The sequence below is a fragment of the Nerophis ophidion genome, linkage group LG08 (assembly GCF_033978795.1).
Source record: "Nerophis ophidion isolate RoL-2023_Sa linkage group LG08, RoL_Noph_v1.0, whole genome shotgun sequence".
NCBI classification, from domain to species: Eukaryota; Metazoa; Chordata; class Actinopteri; order Syngnathiformes; family Syngnathidae; genus Nerophis; species Nerophis ophidion.
In genome coordinates this window covers 35,471,628-35,492,290 of record NC_084618.1, presented here as the reverse complement: position 1 = coordinate 35,492,290, position 20,663 = coordinate 35,471,628, and the positions used below count along the sequence as shown (strand labels likewise).

The window sequence follows — 20,663 nt, the reverse complement described above, 5'->3', positions numbered from 1 at the left end:
GGCTTTAAAATAAACAAAAACAGAATGCTGGACAACAGCAAAGACTTACTGTGGAGCAAAGACGGCGTACACAAAGTACATCCGAACATGACATGACAATCAACAATGTCCCCACAACAACTGAAAATTCTTGATTGCTAAAACAAATTAGATGCGGGAAATATCGCTCAAGGGAAGACATGAAAGTGCTACAGGAGAATACCAAAAAAAGAGAAAAAAACCACCAAAATAGGAGCGCAAGACAACAACTAAAACACTACACACAGGAAAACTGAAAAAAAACCTCCAAATAAGTCACATCGTGATGTGACAGGTGGTGACAGTACACCTACTTTGAGACAAGACCTATATTGATCCATGCTTGGTTACGGTTTGAATTAATATCCAACAATTGCGACAGCAACTTTTTACTGTCAACTGAGTGTCTTTTTTGAATGATTTCTGGTGGTGGTGTGCCTCTGGAATTTTTCACCCCAAAAAATGTACCTTGGCTCAAAAAAGGTTGAAAAACACTTCCTTAGGAAACACACAAGTTATGTAAATCCAACTTTTGGACTACAGTGTTGTTTGTGTGATAGCAGGGTTAAAATGTCAATGCAAGGATCTGCCAACGTGTTAACAGTGGTTCAAGTTCCACTATACAACAGGAGCACTCTCGTTGGTAATGGAATTTGCTGCAAAAATGTTTGTCTCCCTAATTTCAAACTAAACTCAGGGGCTGGTATGGTGTTTTTGACCCCCCCCCCCCCCCCCCCCCCAGCGCCCCACCCACCCACACACACACACACATTTTTTTTTTATAAATACCAGTAAATCATACCATCGCCTTCCTTTAATATTTATGTTTGTGGCCATTTTTTGAGTATTTTCAACCTAGTTTTGCCTTTGTTTCTCCCATAGATGAGATCGATATGCTGGAACGTCTTTGGCTGTCTGGCATCTGCCACAACGATAAGATCGAGGTACCACGACTCTTTTCTTCAAACTTTTTAATTTTAAATTTGAGTTTTTTTTTATTAATGATAAATAAAAGATAAACGGGTTTTACTTGTATAGCGCTTTTCTACCTTCAAGGTACTCAAAGCTCTTTGACACTACTTCCACATTTACCCACTCACACACACACTGATGGAGGGAGCTGCCAGGCAAGGCGCTAACTAGCACCTATCAGGAGCAAGGGTGAAGTGTTTTGCTCAGGACACAACGGACGTGACGAGGTTGGTACTAGGTGGGGATTGAACCAGGGACCCTCGGGTAGCACACGGCCACTCTCCCACTGCGACACGCCGTCAATCCGACAAAATAATACACAATAATACCATTATAATAAAATTCCAATTCCAAAACCTGCCCAGTAACATTCAGAATAGCAGTCAACAGAGCAATTGAGAGGACACAAAACAATCCAAAAGTAGTCAAAAAACCCCAAATAATATCAAAAACAGTGTCAATATTAATACGGATTCCAACATTGGGGCGGTATAGCTCGGTTGGTAGAGTGGCCGTGTCAGCAACTTGAGGGTTCCAGGTTCGATCCCTGCTTCTGTCATCCTAGTCACTGCCGTTGTGTCCTTGGGCAAATAACTTTACCCACCTGTTCCCAGTGCCACCCACACTGGTTTAAATGTAACTTAGATATTGGGTTTCAGTATGTAAAGCGCTTTGAGTCACTGGAGAAAAAGCGCTATATAAATATAATTCACTTCACATAGCAGTGATTAATCGACATTGATCACATCACAGCCATTTATAAAAAATAAATCCATCCATCCATCCATCATCTTCCGCTTATCCGAGGTCGGGTCGCGGGGGCAGCAGCCTAAGCAGGGAAGCCCAGACTTCCCTCTCTCCAGTCACTTCGTCCAGCTCTTCCCCGGGGATCCCGAGGCGTTCCCAGGCCAGCCGGGAGACATAGTCTTCCCAACGTGTCCTGGGTCTTCCCCGTGGCCTCCTACCGGTTGGACATGCCCTAAACACCTCCCTAGGGAGGCGTTCGGGTGGCATCCTGACCAGATGCTCGAGCTACCTCATCTGGCTCCTCTCGATGTGGAGGAGCAGCGGCTTTACTTTGAGCTCCTCCCGGATGGCAGAGCTTCTCACCCTATCTCTAAAGGAGAGCACCGCCACACGGTGGAGGAAACTCATTTCGGCCGCTTGTACCCGTGATCTTATCCTTTCGGTCATGACCCAAAGCTCATGACCATAGGTGAGGATGGGAACGTAGATCGACCGGTAAATTGTGAGCTTTGCCTTCCGGCTCAGCTCCTTCTTCACCACAACGGATCGATACAACGTCCGCATTACTGAAGACGCCGCACCGATCCGCCTGTCGATCTCACGATCCACTCTACCCTCACTCGTGAACAAGACTCCTTGGTACTTGAACTCCTCCACTTGGGGCAGGGTCTCCTCTCCAACCCGGAGATGGCACACCACCATTTTCCGGGCGAGAACCGTGGACTCGGACTTGGAGGTGCTAAAAAATAAAAACAATCAAAAAATGAACAATAGTTTCACGGTGGTTTTCACTTGCATCGCATCTCATAAGCTTGACAACACAGTGTGTCCAATATTTTCCACATAGCTAAAATATGAGAGCACCACGACTCTTTTCCCCTAACTTTATTAAGTAATGTGTGTGAGAGACAGATAATATTAGCCGTCTATGTGTTTGTCAGGTGATGAGCAGTAAGCTGGACATTGACAACATGGCGGGGGTCTTCTACATGCTACTGGTGGCCATGGGTCTCAGTCTGCTGGTGTTCGCCTGGGAACATTTGGTCTACTGGAAGCTTCGACACTGCGTGAAGAGATCTGGCGGGATGGACTTCCTCTTGGCTCTCAGCAGGGTGAGACAACACGTCAAAGTAATTGTTTGCGCCAGGACTTGGTGCTTTATTGAATTTCTCAGTGTGGCGCTGCAGGCTGACAAACGTCAACAATGCGTCAACAAAAGGTCTCGAAATAAACGTACAGTCAACTGCACCGAGAACAGAAAGAATCAAGAACAATCAGGAGCTGTCACTCCTTTCTGGCATCCTGCCGATGGGAGGGGGAGTTTGCAGGGGGGTCCTGATGCCGTCCTTGGCTTGTTTACTGCAAAGAGTTCATCCTAAGGTCATGTGTGTTTAGCTGCTATAAAAAAGCGACATGGAAGAGGAGGGAAAAAAAGGAAATGAAGCAATGAAGAAAAGGCGACAGGATGGGAATGCAGCCAGCTGACGACCCAAGTGGGACTGGAGCCGGGCAGATGAGCTGGGCCATGTCGGGTGCTGGAGGGCAGCCAGGAGGACGTGTCAGAGAGGAAATGTGGGATGATGGAGCTGCGGGCGTGTGTGGGGAGACTCTGTCTTCCTCACAAGACACAAAGGTGCCGTCCTTCGAGTCACACCATATGTGATTGATTGGACAGGAAGGAAGTCCAGTGACTGATGCGGAGGGCGGACGACACAGCAACACAGCTGTGACATAATACTCTCAACATATTAGCAGACTAAATCAGAATAGCACATAAAACTTTTTATGATCCCAAAAGCAGATGGTTTGAAGATTTTGCTTATTTACGGTGTAAGTGGTGGAGGACGAGGAGAATAATTCAAGAAAACTAAAGAGGTGACATTCATCCCATGCAGGCTGTAAATGACAATAAACACAATGAGAGAGTGACACCGCTGCAGTATTTAAGACTCACTGATGGACAAAAACCACAGAACAGTGGTTCACATTTACAGGTCAGCTTTGTGCTGCAGTGAAGAGATCTGCTAAAAATGACAGGAAGTGATGCAATGTTGGTTCCAGTATGACATCCTGCTGTCATCCTGCCTCCTAAAGCAACATACCATTAATCTGATCCATCCGCTCTAAACTTTAAACACCTGGTGTCTTTCTAGGCCAGGGGTTCGGCAACCCAAAACATTGAAAGAGCCATATTGGACCAAAAATACAAAGTAAAATAATCTGTGTGGGGCCGCAAAAAATGAAAAGTCGTAAATGAGTGTTATAATGAATTTGACACATAACAAGTGTCTATATTAGCTATAATAGCCTACTATCAAAATGACTGTGTCGCAGGCTGAAGCAAATAGTTGTTGACAGAAATGTTTATTGTACACACTTTTACAACATTAGAAACCATTGGTAAATCAAAGGCTACTTAGAAGGTGAGATAACTCCTGGAAATTACTGACTTTTAATGGCCAATGTTATAGATGTGTGTGTCCAAGTTAAAGTGAACAGCAGGATATCTCTTTTAATAGATTAATTACAATCTTTTGCAAGCTAGGTAATGTTTGCTGTGGTCTGGAACAACATGGCACACAAACAACTATCTGAAATGCACCCAATGTTACATACCGATAATGTGTCATGAGACATGCAAATATAAAGTATATACAAAGAGTATTAAATGAAGAATATTAAATGAGCTCAAATATACCTACACATGAGGCTTGATGATGCAATATGTACATACAGCTAGCCTAAATAGCATGTTAGCATTGATTGGCTTGCAGTCATGCACTGACTAAATATAATTGATTAGCACTCCAACAAGTCAATAACATCAACAAAGCTCACCTTTGTGCATTCACGCACAGCATAAAACGTTTAGTGGACAAAATGAGACAAAGAAGGAGTGGAAGATTTTACATGTAAAAAAAACTGTTGCGTCACAGTCCACACTATGGTGAGGTCAAGGACAAAATTATGTTCACCAAATACTCTCATCAGTGAGCCATACACACAAACATATAAAACTGTGGGCTTTCTAACAATTGGAAAGGTTTGTGTCATGTTTGCCCTCAAACAAAAACACATACTAAAACAAAAAAAATATTTACCCCTCATCTTTTTCCATTTTCAATACTTTTTTAAAAATGCTCCAGGGAGCCACCAGGGCGGCACTAAAGAGCCACAGGTTGCTGACCCCCGTTTTAGGTTCACCATGATATTATCTCCACTATGCTTCATACGCACAGAGTGGACCTGTACATCCTTTCGTTTTATGCACAGCATTCTGGGAGTAAAAAGCATCACTTCCATGCAAAGGGTCCTCTCAAGACCAGTTATCGCGCCTTCAAATATCCACGCGGGCTTCTGTGGCTCGCTTTGGCCCAATCAGGAACTCACCCAAGTTTCAATTTCACAGTGCGCTGAGCCTCGAGCCCGAGGGATGGCGATAGTGCCTCTACTGCTGCACAAGTAATGCATGTGTCAAGATGGCCGTTGCTATAACCTTACTATTGCATGGCAACACAGGCAAAAAAAAAAAAGTCAACTTTAATGAATACCCTCATTAACGACAGAACAGTTTCTGTGTAAATTGTAAATTGATGACTACCAGTGGGTCTAATAGATGCTGTTTACAATATTTTTTTTTTTTTTTTTTTTTTACAAAGCCAAATTTCCGTTAACTATTCATTTTCTAAGGTGAGCTGGAACCTATCCCAGCTGACTAAGTGGGAGGCTGGCTGCACAAAAAAACATGTTTGAAGTGAAAAAAATGTAAATAGCGCATTGTGTTGGGTAACTTGTTATCTATATTTGAGCTACTTTTACATGAGTTTGGCTGGCACAGGGAGAAAGGTGGGTGAAGTGTCCTGCCCAAGGACACAACAGTTTCTGACCGTTCGCTCTAACATCCGAGCCATGCCGCCCGACCAACTGTTCACACTTATGGACAATTTATAGTTTATAATTAGACGTGGATGTATACATTTGGGTGGAAGCTGGGGTACCCCGAGAAATCCCAGGCAGAACATCCAAACTCCACACAATGGAGATTTGTCTCACCTGCTAACCACTCGGCCCTTGACCCAAACACTCAGGACCACAATGACTGGAGGACGACGTGATTATGGCGACTGGTCACTTCAGTGGCTGATCAACATAGTCTGCAGGTATTTGCTAATTTGATGGACTGAATCACGGCATGGATGCAGTCATGTTTTGTCTCTGATACACTTTTATTCAGCGGTGAGTCAACCTGTCTGAATATTATTAGTTTTGCTTAGCACCATTGCGACCACGTTCATTTAAAAGCCCATAGAGATAATTGCTAATTTAGCCTCGCTTTGAATGCCGCTATCAAGACAGATTTACAGACGTATTAATAAAAAAACTACTATTTAGTTTTATTATGTAGCTGAAACCTTTCCCTAAAGAGATGTCTAATAAACGTTTGTTTTTTTCAGTTTTTGCTCATTTATCGTGTGTCGTTTACTTTTTTAATTAAAGTTTGGATCTGTCTTCACTGCAAGCACTTTTCTTTCCCCCTTGGACCTTTATCAATTTTTTTAATGTTTCAAATAAATTTTGGACATTATCTGCAATATCCCATGATGATTGAACATCATGTATTGAAATTAATTACTGTTGTCAATGGAGTATTTTTGTTTAATGTTCGTACAGAATTATATATAACTAATACAAATAACAGCTTGTAAAATACATTATTTCTCAATATCTAATTACAAATGTACTTAAACTGCATTTGTGTTGGTTGTGTCTCTCTTGCACACACTCAGGCTCCCATAGCCATATCTACTTCTGCTTGCAAAGAGTAATACAGTAAACCCGTGTTTATTGCTGTTAAATGGATCCAAACCTGGCCGTGGTGAATTAGTTTTGGCAAAGTAGGAACTATTAATCACTATGAATTTTATATTTTCGTAGCTAGAGCATAACAAACACATTAACAACATTCTAAATATGTTTTTTAACATTAAGGATTATAGAGTAAAATGGGGCCACAAACATAATCTTGTTTAGGGCCACAAAAAGCCTCGGCCCTGCATGAGGCCACCGCACCGCCAAGCAATTAAGCTTCCAATTAGTAAATATTAAATATGACACCTTGTCCTGGTGTGTCTTGATGATCACGTTGGCTTGTCTCTCTTGTGTCTCTCTACTAGGGGATGTACAGCTGCTGTCAGTTTGAAGATGAGACAGTGCCAGGGGCCAGAAAAAGTTCTCTGCCACACTACCACTCAGTGACCAACATGCCCACCGTAGCCCAGCAGCACCTGGTTACAGCCACAGTAAACAACACCGCTGCTATCGCCATGGTGCAGCAACAGCCGCCAAAGCATGCCCAAAAGCAGCCACAGGGGCAGACCTACACCACAATGCTGCCAGGGTCGCCGCCGCCCATAGGACATTCGGCAGTAGCTCTTGGACCCTCAAACAGTCCTCTTTTTGAAGGCCCCATGCCCTGCTCGACCTTCCTGCCTCGCCATGACCGCAGACTTGCAGTTGTAGATCGCTGGAACAGACCGAAACCAGAAAAGGTCACAAGCTCAGGCAGTGGTGCGAGTTTGGGTGTTGGGGGGATAGCCGGAGGCATCACTGAACTCCAGGCCCAGTACCAGCATAACCTGGGACAACACTGGAAAATGCATGGGGGAGTGGGTGACAGCAGGCTTGATGAGTATAAGCGTTACTATGGTCCTATTGATCCAGAGGGGCTGGTGGCAAACTCAGACCAACAGATAGGAGGCACCCAGCAGACCCCCCAAGCTAATCCCAGAGGACTCAAAGCCCCTGGAATGCTACGCCAGCCTCCAAAAGGCCTCGGACCCTCAATCAGTAAGCCTCCACCGCCAATCCCATCTTCTCCACGAAGGCCTCCCTTCTGGAGACGTGGAAGCCTTGCTCAGGCGAGGAGAAAGAGCTCAGGAGGTCCTCTTTATGAGAACATCCTCCCTTTGGGGAGGAGAGGAGGTGGCAGGTATGGCGGAAGTGAAGTAGGGGGAAGGAGGGCACGACGTCCACCGCCTCCCCCTCTGCTAGTCCCTTTCTCCTCCCCAACACATACCCCTACCACGCCCTTATCCCCTAGCCATTTTTACTCCACCGGCTCCAGCGCCTCATCATCTCCCTCTTCGTCCACATCTTCCTCGTCCTCTTCTTCATCCTCTGCCTCCGTTTCCCGCTCCAATTCCCCATCTTCTTCTTGTTCCAGCGACAGCTCGTACAACTCCTCATTGAGCTTCCGCTATCGAGCAGGGGACCGCGATTTCACAGTAGAGGACGACTACGACTCCGATCTACTCACAGAAGAGTCCAGTCTTCTCCTGGGGTCACGGCAGAAGATTCGCTCCCGTCGTATGTCATCGCGCTCACTGCCATGCAGCCCACCACCTGTCCCACCTCGCAAGCCACGTCCCCAGAGAGAATATGGCCGCGAGAGAAGGAGCAGCCAGCTGGCACAGTTGCAAGAGTGGTGGGCGTCTTGGGGTGACAGAGAAAGGGGGAGGTCGGGGAACACCAACCAGGGGGATACAACAGGGGTGCGAGATGAAAAGAGGCAACGCAAAGAGAGGGATCGTGAGAACAAAAGGAGAAAGAAAGGTAGGAAAAAGAAGAAGAGGGAGGACAGGGAGAGAGAAAGGGAGCGCAAGCGGCGCAAAGCCAAGAAGAAAAAAAAGAAAGAGGAAAAATTTAAGAAAAAGGAGAGAAAGAGGTCAGAGCAGGAGGGAGGAGATACTGACAAAAGAGAGGAGGCCAAACCAGGCACACCTGACTACCCGTCGTACCTGCACCTGAGGAGAGAGTCTTTTCGCAAAAAGAGTGAGAGCTCAGTCAAAAGCTACGGATGGAACATTCCGGGCGAAGACGATAGAAAGGAAAGAGATGAAAGAGATGATGGAAAGGAGAGGCACCACAGACGCAGGGACAGCAAACATTATCATACCTCCAGCAATAAGCCTTCAACATCTGTCAAGTTCTGGGGAGGGAACATCTCTGACACAATTCCTTCGACTTTCCTTCCCTTGTTACCTGTCTCCTCGAAACGTAGGAAAAGTAAAAGCTCAGACAGGGATGCTGTGGGCGTAGAAGGGGAAAGGAAACCATTGCTGGGACGGAATGGCAGAGGTGAAATGCACTCTAAGGAGGGTTTGTCCTTCCATGAGTGGGGGTCAGAAATAGAAGAAGATGAAGAGTCTGATCAAGAGAGGAGAAAAGACGCGGGTGTGAAAAGGCAAGCTCGGACCTTGTCTGACGAGGAAAGAGAGCGTGACAAGGTGGTGGGGATATACTCTGATGACGAGGGCTCTTCTGGGGAGTTTGGGAAGTTTGAAAGGTATTGGGATGATCATGACGGCAGGGGGGTGGGAGGCATTGGAGGTGGTGGGTGGTTTTTTAGCACCTTCCCCTCCAGGGACAAAGCTGGCAGCATCAACAGTAGAGATGATTTGTTCCTGGAGCGAGGAGAGAGGTGGGGTACAAGAGAAAGTGGATGGGGTCCAAGGGAAAGAGGGTGGGGGTCAGGGTCGCACTGGCCACCATCTCCACTCACACCCCCACCACCGCGACGATACTGGTCAGTGGACAAGCTCCACATTCAGGATGAGAAGAAGAAGAAACGGAAGTCGAAGAGCAACAGCAGAGGAAATCCGGGGTGTTCTTCCTGCCAATCCCACAGGGACCACCCACCTTCAACTAAGTGGGCTCGCATCACCTCCCGCAGCCAAGAAGAGCTCTACCCCCACTGCCAGAAGCCTAAACATGACTCTTCATCCTCCTCCAAGCCAGATCGTTCACAGAATACGTCAAAATCCATAAGTCAGTTGAACCTTAGCATTCAGCAGCGGGCGCAGAGAACAGAGAGAGACAGAGGGAGACTCGAATCCCCACCTTCTAACTTACCAGCCCAACTTCCTGCCCTTCAAGCGCCTCCAACCTCAGCTCACCCAATCCATGTTGCCCCTCCTACCTCTTCTTCCTCAGTGTCCTCACCGTCCGTGGTGTCGTCCACTCCGGGAGCCCCTCAGCCTTCTTCCATCGCTTCTGCAAGTGCCAAATTGCAGTACCAGAGATTGCGCTCTGTTCCTCAGCCTCAGAGGTTCCCTCAGTCTCCTCTGTTGCCCCTGAAAGCCACGGCGCTCTGCTCACGAAGGGGCTCAGCCCATTTCTCCAGCGTGGAGAGTGAGGTGTGATGGTAGCAGGATGTCATAGGTCAGAAAATACACTCAGTCCTCTCTGAGGCTCCGCACAAAACAAGCAGATACAAAACAAGCTCTTTCATTCCTCTCGGAACAAAACCCACACAAACATTTTGCATTATAAGTGGGGTAATCAATCATCCCAGCTGAAGGACACTCCTTTGCTACAGACAGTAAAGGGCTTTGGGTGTTGGAGCAAAACAGTCATTTGTATTCATCATGCTTACTGAGGGCTCAGGAACTTTCTAGTACTGTATGCCTGCCGCTCCTGGAAGCCTTTAACACAACACTGTTCTTCTTTGCCCCTTAAAAAAATGCGTATCCCTATTTCCCCTGAAAAACTGTTTACACACCCACAGAACTGTGATGCCCATCGGAGGCACGTTCTCTCATTGTGTGTAATCAATACCTTCTTGTTTGGAGGGAGAGAAGCCTGTTAACTTTGTTTGCCATATTGTCTCCTTCATCTCGAACGTTCTCTGCTTTACTTCCTCCCGCCTCGTTAACTGTCGCCATCTTCTCTCCTCGATGTGATTCTCGCGTCTTTGTGCTTTTCTGTGTTTGTATACTGACAACAGGGTAAGTCAAATGTGACTGCTGGCTTCATCAACAGTCTTAGCGCTCCTAAGTAGGCGCGTACACGCACTGGCACACGCATTCAAGGGCACATATTACACGCTAGGACGCTAAGTAAAGTCTCCTCATCTCCTGTTTCCCGAGCAATACATCCTTCACCCTATGTTGGCATACGTGTTTGATTTTAACAGCTTTGTGTTCCTCCTGTGTTGTCGTCGTTATTGATGTTGATCTATATGAATCTATATACAGTATCGAGAAATGTATTGAGTCTAATACAATGTAAGCACTGTGCCATACGACTCAAGTTTGAGTTCCCGTAAAACATTCGCCGGACTACCTACTGTAAGTACGACAGCAGAAGCCCCTCGTATTCGACTGAATGTAAAGTCAGCCACCCACGTGTGTGCTGCCACAAGTAACACAATTGAAAACGGACTGTAGCGTTACAGCAAGGATAACCTGGTTAAGTTAATATGGTGACTATTGAGGGTTGGGTTGCCAACTGTCCCGTATTTAGAAACAGAAAGACCCATCTCTTAAACCTGAGAAGGGACGCACCACAGTATGTTCTGTAATATAGTGAGGATAAAAATATTTTATAAAATGTTAATGGATTCGAATAACTAACACCTTGCCAAAAGAAGTAATTTTGTTGGATCAGAGCTCATTTTTATCAATCGGGTCGGCCGATCTTTCTGGTCAACAAGTTCACCCTTATTTATTTTTCAGGGAGTTGGCAACCCAAATCGAGGACTGTAAGAGTTAGCAGCTTTTCAAGATCGAGATAGCAACCCATATTTGTAGAGCATTAGCATGACAGCAAGCGTCTGCTAGACTGCTACACAGTTAAAAAAGGCCAAGGGTTGTTGCAGGGAAACGTGTACATGTAGCCTTATGCTGCTCCTGCCATATGTACGAAGGGTTAAGTTCTGTTTGGAGTGTGTAAACTATTTTAATCAATACACTTATCATTACATGGAAGTGCCGTTCTGATGTCAGAGACAGTGCCTATGTGGAATGCTAGCGAGCAGCGTAGTGGTGTACGGGATGAATAAAACAGCGGCGCCTCCTGTGAACTTTTTAAACTATTTCTCACCTTAGCAAGCACGTTTTTTTTTTTTAACCCGCGAGCGAGCTGACACCAGTAGCTACACTCCAGCGAATAACACGCCCGAGTAGCTAGCTAGTTGCGCAATGCCGGAAACGAGCAGAATGCTTTAGACGCTTTACATGTTGAGTTTGCCTGGAACTGCATCTGAGCCATTATTTACAGGAACAGGAGAGCTTGGTGCAAAAATTTCATTTGCCTAAATTTAAGTATACATACATATATTTACTTATATATGTATCTGTGGCAGTGCTGTTATAGTTTTTTCATCATTATACCACAAAAATGGACCTCCAATAAGACTGACTTCCCCAAAGGGTAAATTTAAAAATATATAAAGAAGCAGTTCTTACTTTGGCCAGCAAGTGGTATTAGTTTGCGTTTAAAAAGGGACGCCATTTGCCCTGCTTTGTTTTGGTCATTATGGTCCTCTGCACTTGTAATGCTTTAAAAAAGAAAAAAAGAAAAGAAAATGTGTGATCTATTTGTCTAGATATATATGATAGTATATGTTCTATAATAAGTTTGTCATTAATCTGAATGATATTTTTGTGTGTTTGTCCCTGGACCCTTTGAGTCCCCGCCACAAAGACCACCATAACTGTTCTTGCTTGAGGTTGTTAGCCAGTGCCGGTTGTGGGGGAGGGGCGCCAGTGTCTTATGACCATGTCACTGTCGCGGCGGTGGCGAGCGGCATTTTCCCACCTTGAGGGGCCTTTTCTCTACGCTATATGTCATTTTGAGAATAAAGCAGCTTTTTAACCACACGCCCTCTAAACGGCATGTAGCGAGCCACCTTTTTGCATACGCCATCGCTTAGCTGTGACGCCACGCCCCCTTCACTGCCCCGCCAAACATATGGACTTGCGTTGTCCCGCCCATCTGCTTTGCGAACAAGCAAACACGACTTTTTTTTTTCTTTCATGTGAGGGGGGCGAAGCTTCCTCTGAGGCTTTAACTGGTCAGAGCAGGGCGCTTTTTACACTTTAAATATGGATAACATCTTAAAAAAAAAAACGACAACCTTGTGTTTGTGTGATCCCTGGCATTACCACTTAAAGCCTGCAGGGGGAGACAGCTGACCGATAATTACCAGATGAATCTGGCTGAGCTACACACACAAGCAAGAATGATGACAGTCATGTTATGACGGATGATTTTAATAAAGAACTATATCTAAATACTCTATTGTGTCTTTAAGGCTCGAAATAGATATATTCCTTGTGTATTTTGAACTGCAAACCCGTGTGACATCAATCTCACTGCTCTACATTAAAGGTGCTGTTTGCCGCTTCCTCACATTAACATCTTTTAAATAAAAAAATTAAAGGCCTACTGAAATGAGATGTTCTTATTTAAACGGGAATAGCAGGTCCATTCTATGTGTCATACTTGATCATTTCGCGATATTGCCATATTTTTGCTGAAATGATTTTAGTAGAGAACATCCACGATAAAGTTTGCAACTGGAGAAAACATGTTGATGGCTCCTCACATATTCACATTGATTTTAATGGGAGCCTCCAACAAAAACAGCTATTCAGACCGAGAAAACGACAATTTTCACATTAATTAGAGCGAGGATGAAAGATTTGTGTTTGAGGATATTGATAGCGACAGACTAGAAAAAAAAAAGACGGATTCCGATGTTTTTAGAGACATTTAGTAGGATAATTCTGGGAAACCCCTTATCTTTCTATTGTGTTGCTAGTGTTTTAGTGAGTTTAATAGTACCTGATAGTCGGAAGGGTGTCTCCACGGCCAGGTGTTGAAGCGCAGTGTCTCGGGGAAGTCGACGGCAGCTGTATGGACGGCACAAGCTCAGCTGATATCCGGTAAGAGGCGACTTTTTAACTACAAATTTCTCACCGAAACCTCCTGGTTGACATGTAGTCAGGATCCATTTCCGCTGTGATCCATACTAAAGTTTCACCTCCGTGAATTTTAAACAAGGAATCACCGTGTGTTTGTGTGGCTAAAGGCTAAAGTTTCCCAACTCCGTCTTTCTACTTTTACTTCTTCAATATTAATTGAACAAATTTCAAAAGATTCAGCAACACAGATGTCCAAAATACTGTGTAATTATGCGGTTAAAGCAGACGACTTTTATCTGTGTGTGTGCGCAGTGCTCATATTCATAACAGCCCGTGACGTCACGCGTACACGTCATCATTACACAAACTTTTCAAGAAAAAAATCCCGGTAAAAAGGCCCTATTGGCATGTGTTGCAATGTTAATATTTCATCATTGATATATAAACTATCAGACTGCGTGGTGGGTAGTAGTGGGTTTCAGTAGGCCTTTAACACTTATGTTACCATTACTGGTTTAATAGAACACATGTTTCAATCAGTCAGTCAATGTCTATTTATGTAGCCCTAAATTACAAGTGTCTCAAAGGGCTGCACAAGCCACAACGACATCCGAGGTACAGAGCCCACAAAAGGGCATGGAAAAACTCACCCCAGTGGAACGTCGGTGACAGTGACTATGATGACTATGAGAAACCTTGGAGAGGACCGCATATGTGGGCAACCCGTCCCCCCTTCCCCCCAGAGTGGACCGAAAGCAATGGATGTCGAGCGGGTCTAACATGATATTGTGAAAGTCCAGTCCTTAGTGGAGCCAACATAACAGTGAGAGTCCAGTCCATAGTGGATCCAATATAGTAACGAGAGTCCCGTCCATAGTGGAGCCAGCAGGAGACCAATTCGAGACAATTGTCTATATTATTCACAATTACAAAGATGATGTAATACAAAATTTTACCGGGCCCAATAAAAATATTGTTTATTGCGGTTAACACGTATGTGCAAAGAATGCGTGCACTCATAAAAAAGCAGTCCAAGAGAAGAAACAAACAAGTTGCAGTCATTTTGTTGTTATGATAGTTTATTCATTCAGTGACAGCGAAAGCTCGCTATCCAAATTGCTATTAGCTAACAAGACCTAAAGCTTATGCACGTGCATGTGTTCATACGTACGTAATTAGCAGTGACGTGCTGTCAGGGGAGGCAAGTGAGGCAGCGCCTCAGCTGCCACCAGGTGGCTTAACCATGAGAAGTTCCAAAACGAAGTAATACAATAAAATACGTGTTATGCTTTCTATGTGATTTTGGTGTGATTTCTGTATATTTTGATCATTTCCATGGTCTAAATTGCGGAAATTCCGTGTTTCCTGATCAAAACAATGCAGCAGATGAGAAGTGAGGCAGACACAGGCTGTGCCTCCACAGCTACACACAGTGTGTATTGGACATGCATGCCAGGGGGGTGCATGCTTGTTGCCACGTGGAAAAGGCAGGTCCTGAGACACAAAGTACTCTGCCTCAAGGTAGGGGGCATATATTGTCAACTTGCAGTTCAATGCCTCAGCATTACTCTGACTCGCCACACTGGGAGAAGTGGGGGCGCTCAAGCTAGCAGGCACAGGTCTCTCCAGCGGAAGCCAGCATTTTTTCTTATCTTTTTTTTTAAACTGTATTTATAACAAACATGGCATTTTTATTGGAGTAAGACAGCGTTTGTGGGTGTTTTTTGTCAGATGCAAAAATATTGTTTAATTTCTTGGAATGAAATTGAATTAAATGAATGTGTCTGCCAATATGGAGGATTAAATACTGTATCCAAGATGAAATACTTCTCTCAACTGGACTTTAAGACAAAATGAATGCAATCATACAAAGTACGTTTTCATGGAGGATAGCTATTGCTGCTTCAGATACAAATACAGAAAGGTAATATACACTCTCAATACTTGATTTATTTTGTTATAGGCAAATTGGAACAAAAAGTATTTAATAACAACTTTATCAAATAGTTTTTAGGCCCATTTATCACATCATAATATCATTATGACAACGTTTTTATGAAAGCGAATAACTCCCTTTTTTTCCTGTATCTCTAATGTGCAACCTAAATCAACAATGACTAGAGCTGGACATATGAATTTAAGTAAAAAAATATATATATATGTATGCATCACTTAGTGTTTAGTTCATCGCACGTCACTAGTAATTACATATCAGAAGCCATTAGAGGGATATCACATTGGAAAGTTAGAACGCTCTCGACATCTGTGTAAATGTTGCAAACAGCTTACCTGACTTTCGCCGGATCCTTGTAGTTCCCTGGGCTCCACACAAGGATCTGGGACTTTTCAATAGGAGATGTATTTCAGAAGATGGGGCCTTGTAAAAAAAAAATCACTGCATGTGATTGTCCGTTATCTTGAATGACGTGCTACTTCAACCACTCACATACGTCACTCGTGAAGCTGATGAGAGTGACGCTGGGAAATCCAAAACAGAACAGCCGACATATTGGATAACGACGGAGCGAAAAGTTAGATAACTTTTACTGAAACAACGCGGCAGTGTCAGTAGAGGATTGATGTTGCAAAACAGTTGCAATAGCAGAATCAATGTCAGCACAGGACTCCTAGATACTGCTGCCATTGTTGTTTGAATCAAACAGTCGCCTTTGCGCTACGACACATATATGAAATCCCGCCCGGCAATCCTGATTGGTTCATTATTTTTTGCTATCTTGAAGGGGTTTGCACTGCCCTTGAGCCCAGATCTTTGCGTGCAAACTCCAATGATCTGGCAAAAGTCAGGTTTGCAAACAACCCCTTTAACTATTAATATTATCTATTGTAACACACATGCTATCTTGTGTACCTTTTCGAATGCAAACGATTCTCCCGTCCAAAGGCAAAACCCAGTAACTCAATGTTGGTCAAAACTGAGCTGATAATAATTTTGGAGTTACTAGGTGATATGCTTTACATTAGTGTATGCGATATTGTAATTTGTTCCGTAAGTAAGCAGCTTACTTACAGAACAAATTACAATATCGCATACACTAATGTAAAGCATATGCAATAATGTAATTTGTTCCGTAAGTAAGCAGCTTACTTACGGAACAAGTTACAATATCACATACACTAATGTAAAGCATATCACTTTTAACTCCAAAATTATTATCAGCTCAGTTTTGACCAAAATTGAGTTACTGGGTTTTGACACACACAAGTTGTCAATTGACAACTTGTGTGTGTTTTTGGGTCAATGTGTGTTTAATCTGTTGAGCGAGGACAAGTGGAGTCTTTTTTTTTTAACATTTGTTTATTTAATTTTAATTAATATTATCTATTGTAACACACATGCTATCTTGTGTACCTTTTCGAATGCAAACAATTCCCCCATCCGAAGGCAAAACCCAGTAACTAAATTTTGGTCAAAACTGAGCTGATAATAATTTTGGAGTTACTAGGTGATATGCTTTACATTAGTGTATGTGATATTGTAATTTGTTCCGTAAGTAAGCAGCTTACTTACAGAACAAATTACAATATCGCATACACTAATGTAAAGCATATGCGATGATGTAATTTGTTCCGTAAGTAAGCAGCTTACTTACGGTACAAGTTACAATATCACATAAACTAATGTAAAGCATATCACTTGTAACTCCAAAATTATTATCAGCTCAGTTTTGACCAAAATTGAGTTACTGGGTTTTGACACACACAAGTTGTCAATTGACAACTTGTGTGTGTTTTTGGGTCAATGTGTGTTTAATCTGTTGAGCGAGGACAAGTGGAGTCTTTTTTTTTAACATTTGTTTATTTAATTTTTTACATATGCAGTCCAGAAAAACAATTAAACACATACCAAATATTATTTTGTTCCCCCAAACAAGTAACTCACAAAATTATATATAAAATAATACAAATTTTAAAAAAAACATGCATCAGCAAGCATAGTATTGACATGTAGCCACAGACAATTGCATTCCTGAATGTCCTCAACACGGAGCAGCGAGACAAAAAAGCAGACAAAAGGCTCATCAATAATCTACCTTTCAATCACTTTTAAGTCTGGATTAAATTTGATATCAGTGTCTTTCACATTTTTTGGAAACCACCCCGTACTTCCTGAAACTTCACAAAACAACTGTTCAATGTCAGCCTAATTTTCTCCAATTTAAGGAAATAAAGAATAGCTCTAATCCAGCGGATGAGCCAGGGAGACCCTGCAGCCTTCCAATTTAGCACAATGAGTCTTCCAGCCAACAAAGTAGTAAATGCTACCAAAATCTTTTTGGATTTGTTAAAGAAGATGCCAGAGGGGCCACCCCAAATAGTCAGATTAGAGAATTTTGTTTAATCTTTTTGCCAACTACAAAAGACAAAGTATTCCAATTTTCAGACCAAAAACTGCACAGGGATGGGCAAAGCCAAAACATATGTATTAAATTAGTTGGAGACTATTGACATTGATCACATAATACTGATATTCTGTTATACATCTAAGTCAGCCGGACCTTAAAATAATATGTACAATGTATTACCTTGCATTGAATAAGGCTATGTAAAGCACAAATACAAGACTTATGAACTCTACTTAAAATCTCTTCCAGAGTTCGCTTCACATAGGGTCACTCCTAAGTCAACCTCCCAAAGTGATTTAATTGAATTCAGGGTGTAAATGAAACATTTGATTATAAATATGTGTGATTGATCCTTTTAAAGTCGGAAGTGGTGTCAAAAAAACATCTAAATCTGTCAGTTGGTAAGTTGGAAACCTGAAAAGTATTACGAACAAAACTGCAGATGTTTAGATATCTGAAAAAAAAGGGGGGGGTTGAATAGGGAGTGGAAATGTATCACAAAGTTGCTGGAAAGAGGCAAAAGTATTGTCAATGTATACATCTTTAATGTTGTGATCCCCAGACTTGACCATCTTAAAAAAGCATTATCGACAAGGGAGGAAGAGAATGCTTGATTAGCAGTGATGGGTGCAAAACTAGAAATAGTCTGTAAACCAAAATAGCGCTTCAACTGAACCCAAATTCTAAATGAGGTTTTTAGGAATATATTTTTTGTAAAAGTTAAAGTTAAAGTACCAATGATTGTCACACACACACTAGGTGTGGTGAAATTTGTCCTCTGCATTTAAGCCATCCCCTTGATCACCTCCTGGGAAGTGAGTGGCGCAGTGGGACAGCAGCGGTGCCGCGCCCGGGAATCATTTGTGGTGATTTAATCCCCAATTCCAACCCTTGATGCTGAGTGCCAAGCAGGGAGGCAATGGGTCGCATTTTTTTACAGTCTTTGGAATCACTCGGCCGGGGTTTGAACTCCCAACCTACCAATCTCAGGGCGGACACTCTAACCACTAGGCCACTGAGTAGTGTTGGCAGAGAAGTGGATTGGATAGTAAACCAAAGACCTAGAGATACCGGTTTAGTTGAGTTAGCCTCCATAACCACCCATCAAGGAGGGGGCACAAATGCTACAACATTTATTGGCTGTAATAAAGTATAGTCTAAAGTTTGGTTGTGCTAATCCTCTCGACGATTTGGGTCTTTGTAAATATTGCTTACTGTGAGTCTTTTTTTAATTTCAAATAAAGTCTAAAGTCTGAATATCTCATTTATGGAAGAATGACTGAGGGAGAAAAATGGCTAAAGACTGGAACAAATAGGAAAATTGTGGGAGCACATTCATTTTAACAGAGTTGACACGGCCCACTGTAGATGAATAACTAAGGACCAGCCGTCAAAATCTCTTTGGATTCTTGACAACAGTGCGACAAAGCACTGCATTAAGCTTATCAAAAGTATGTGTGACCTGGATGCCCAAGTACGCCAAACTTTGCGAGGCAATTTTTAAGGGGAAAATTGTGCAGTGGATGTTTCTTAGCAGCAAAATTTATAGGAAATATTTAACTTTTCCCCAAATTCAATTTGCAACCAGACACATGTCCAAAAGGTTAGAAAGTTTTTAAGGAAGCTCGGACCGAGATGCAGATGTCTTACACATAGCCCGTAGTAAGTGGATTGGCGCGAAGCGCTATTGACAGAGGCTTAAAGGCAAGAGCAAAAAGCAATGTGCTCAGGGGGCAACCCTGCCACGTGGAACAGTAGAGGCAAAATAATCCGGATTGAATACGAGGATTCAGGAAATAAATATAGGAGCTTAATCCATTAAATAAAACTGTTACCAAATCTGTCCAGGACATAAAATAGTTAATTTCACTCAACTCGGTCAAATACCTTTTCAGCAACCATAGATATCACTGTTCAGTGTTTAGAGCAGGCACATCATAAAATATATAGAAAAGACGTCAAAATTAGAAAAAGAGTGCCTATTTCGAATGAACCCGGTGTCACGACCGGGTCGCATGCTAATGCGGGGGTTGTTCTCCCAGGAAGCAAGACGACGACTCCGGATAGGACTTGCAGGTAACGACATAATTTAATCGCAACCGAACACAAACAGGTACCAAACGGAAAACAAACACGCGGATCGAGGCCCCAATCGCACCGGAAGCTAAGGCTATAACTTAGCACAGACTAGAGCATGATACAAAACTCACTTGGCAAAGGTGTGACGCAAACAATGAAGCCAGACTGAGTGATCAACAAAGGCAGACTTAAATAGTTGTCTCTTGATTAGACACAGGTGTGTCCCAAACAACACAGGCAGGTGAAAATCATAAGTAACCATGGTGACTAAACTCAGGAGGTGCACAAACCGGAACTTAAGGAGTCCAAGACTAACAGAAGATAACTAAAAAAAGATGATCCGGACCACAGATCATGACACCCTGTTTGATCTGCATTAATAATAAAAATGAAAATCGTATCCAGATGCAAGGCCAGCAGTTTGGATTATGATTTAACGTCCACATTTAACAGGCTAATACGACGATACGAAGTGCACAACAAAGGGTCTTTCCCTTTTATCAAAAGGAGAGAAATTGAAGCTTGGTTGAGCATTTGCATGAGGCAGCCAGATTCAAATAATAATTGTATCTGTCCAATAATAGGGGGGCTTACTTATGCCAACAGTTTAGAAAAATTTGGGAGGATAGCTATTGGTCCTGGGGATTTTTCGTTTTGTAGTGCTAACACTGCAATATTTAATTTCACAGCAGTAATTGGTCTCTCTAATTCTACCACAGTTAACTGATTACTGAGGGGATGTCCAGATTGTAAACAAGGTTATCAAAATCAGGAG

General features: G+C 43.1%; 1 protein-coding gene across 1 annotated transcript in view; it reads left to right on the top strand.

Moving 5' to 3' along the window:
* The window catches only part of grin2da (glutamate receptor, ionotropic, N-methyl D-aspartate 2D, a), a 361,767-nt gene extending 348,812 nt beyond the window's left edge, over positions 1-12,955 (top strand). The window contains exons 17-19 of the mRNA XM_061908412.1: positions 901-962; positions 2,679-2,849; positions 6,912-12,955. Coding sequence (XP_061764396.1) covers positions 901-962; positions 2,679-2,849; positions 6,912-9,938 — 3,260 coding nt within the window. The 3' untranslated portion in view covers positions 9,939-12,955. The remainder of the gene's footprint in view (positions 1-900; positions 963-2,678; positions 2,850-6,911) is intronic.
* The last annotated feature ends 7,708 nt before the right edge of the window (positions 12,956-20,663 follow it).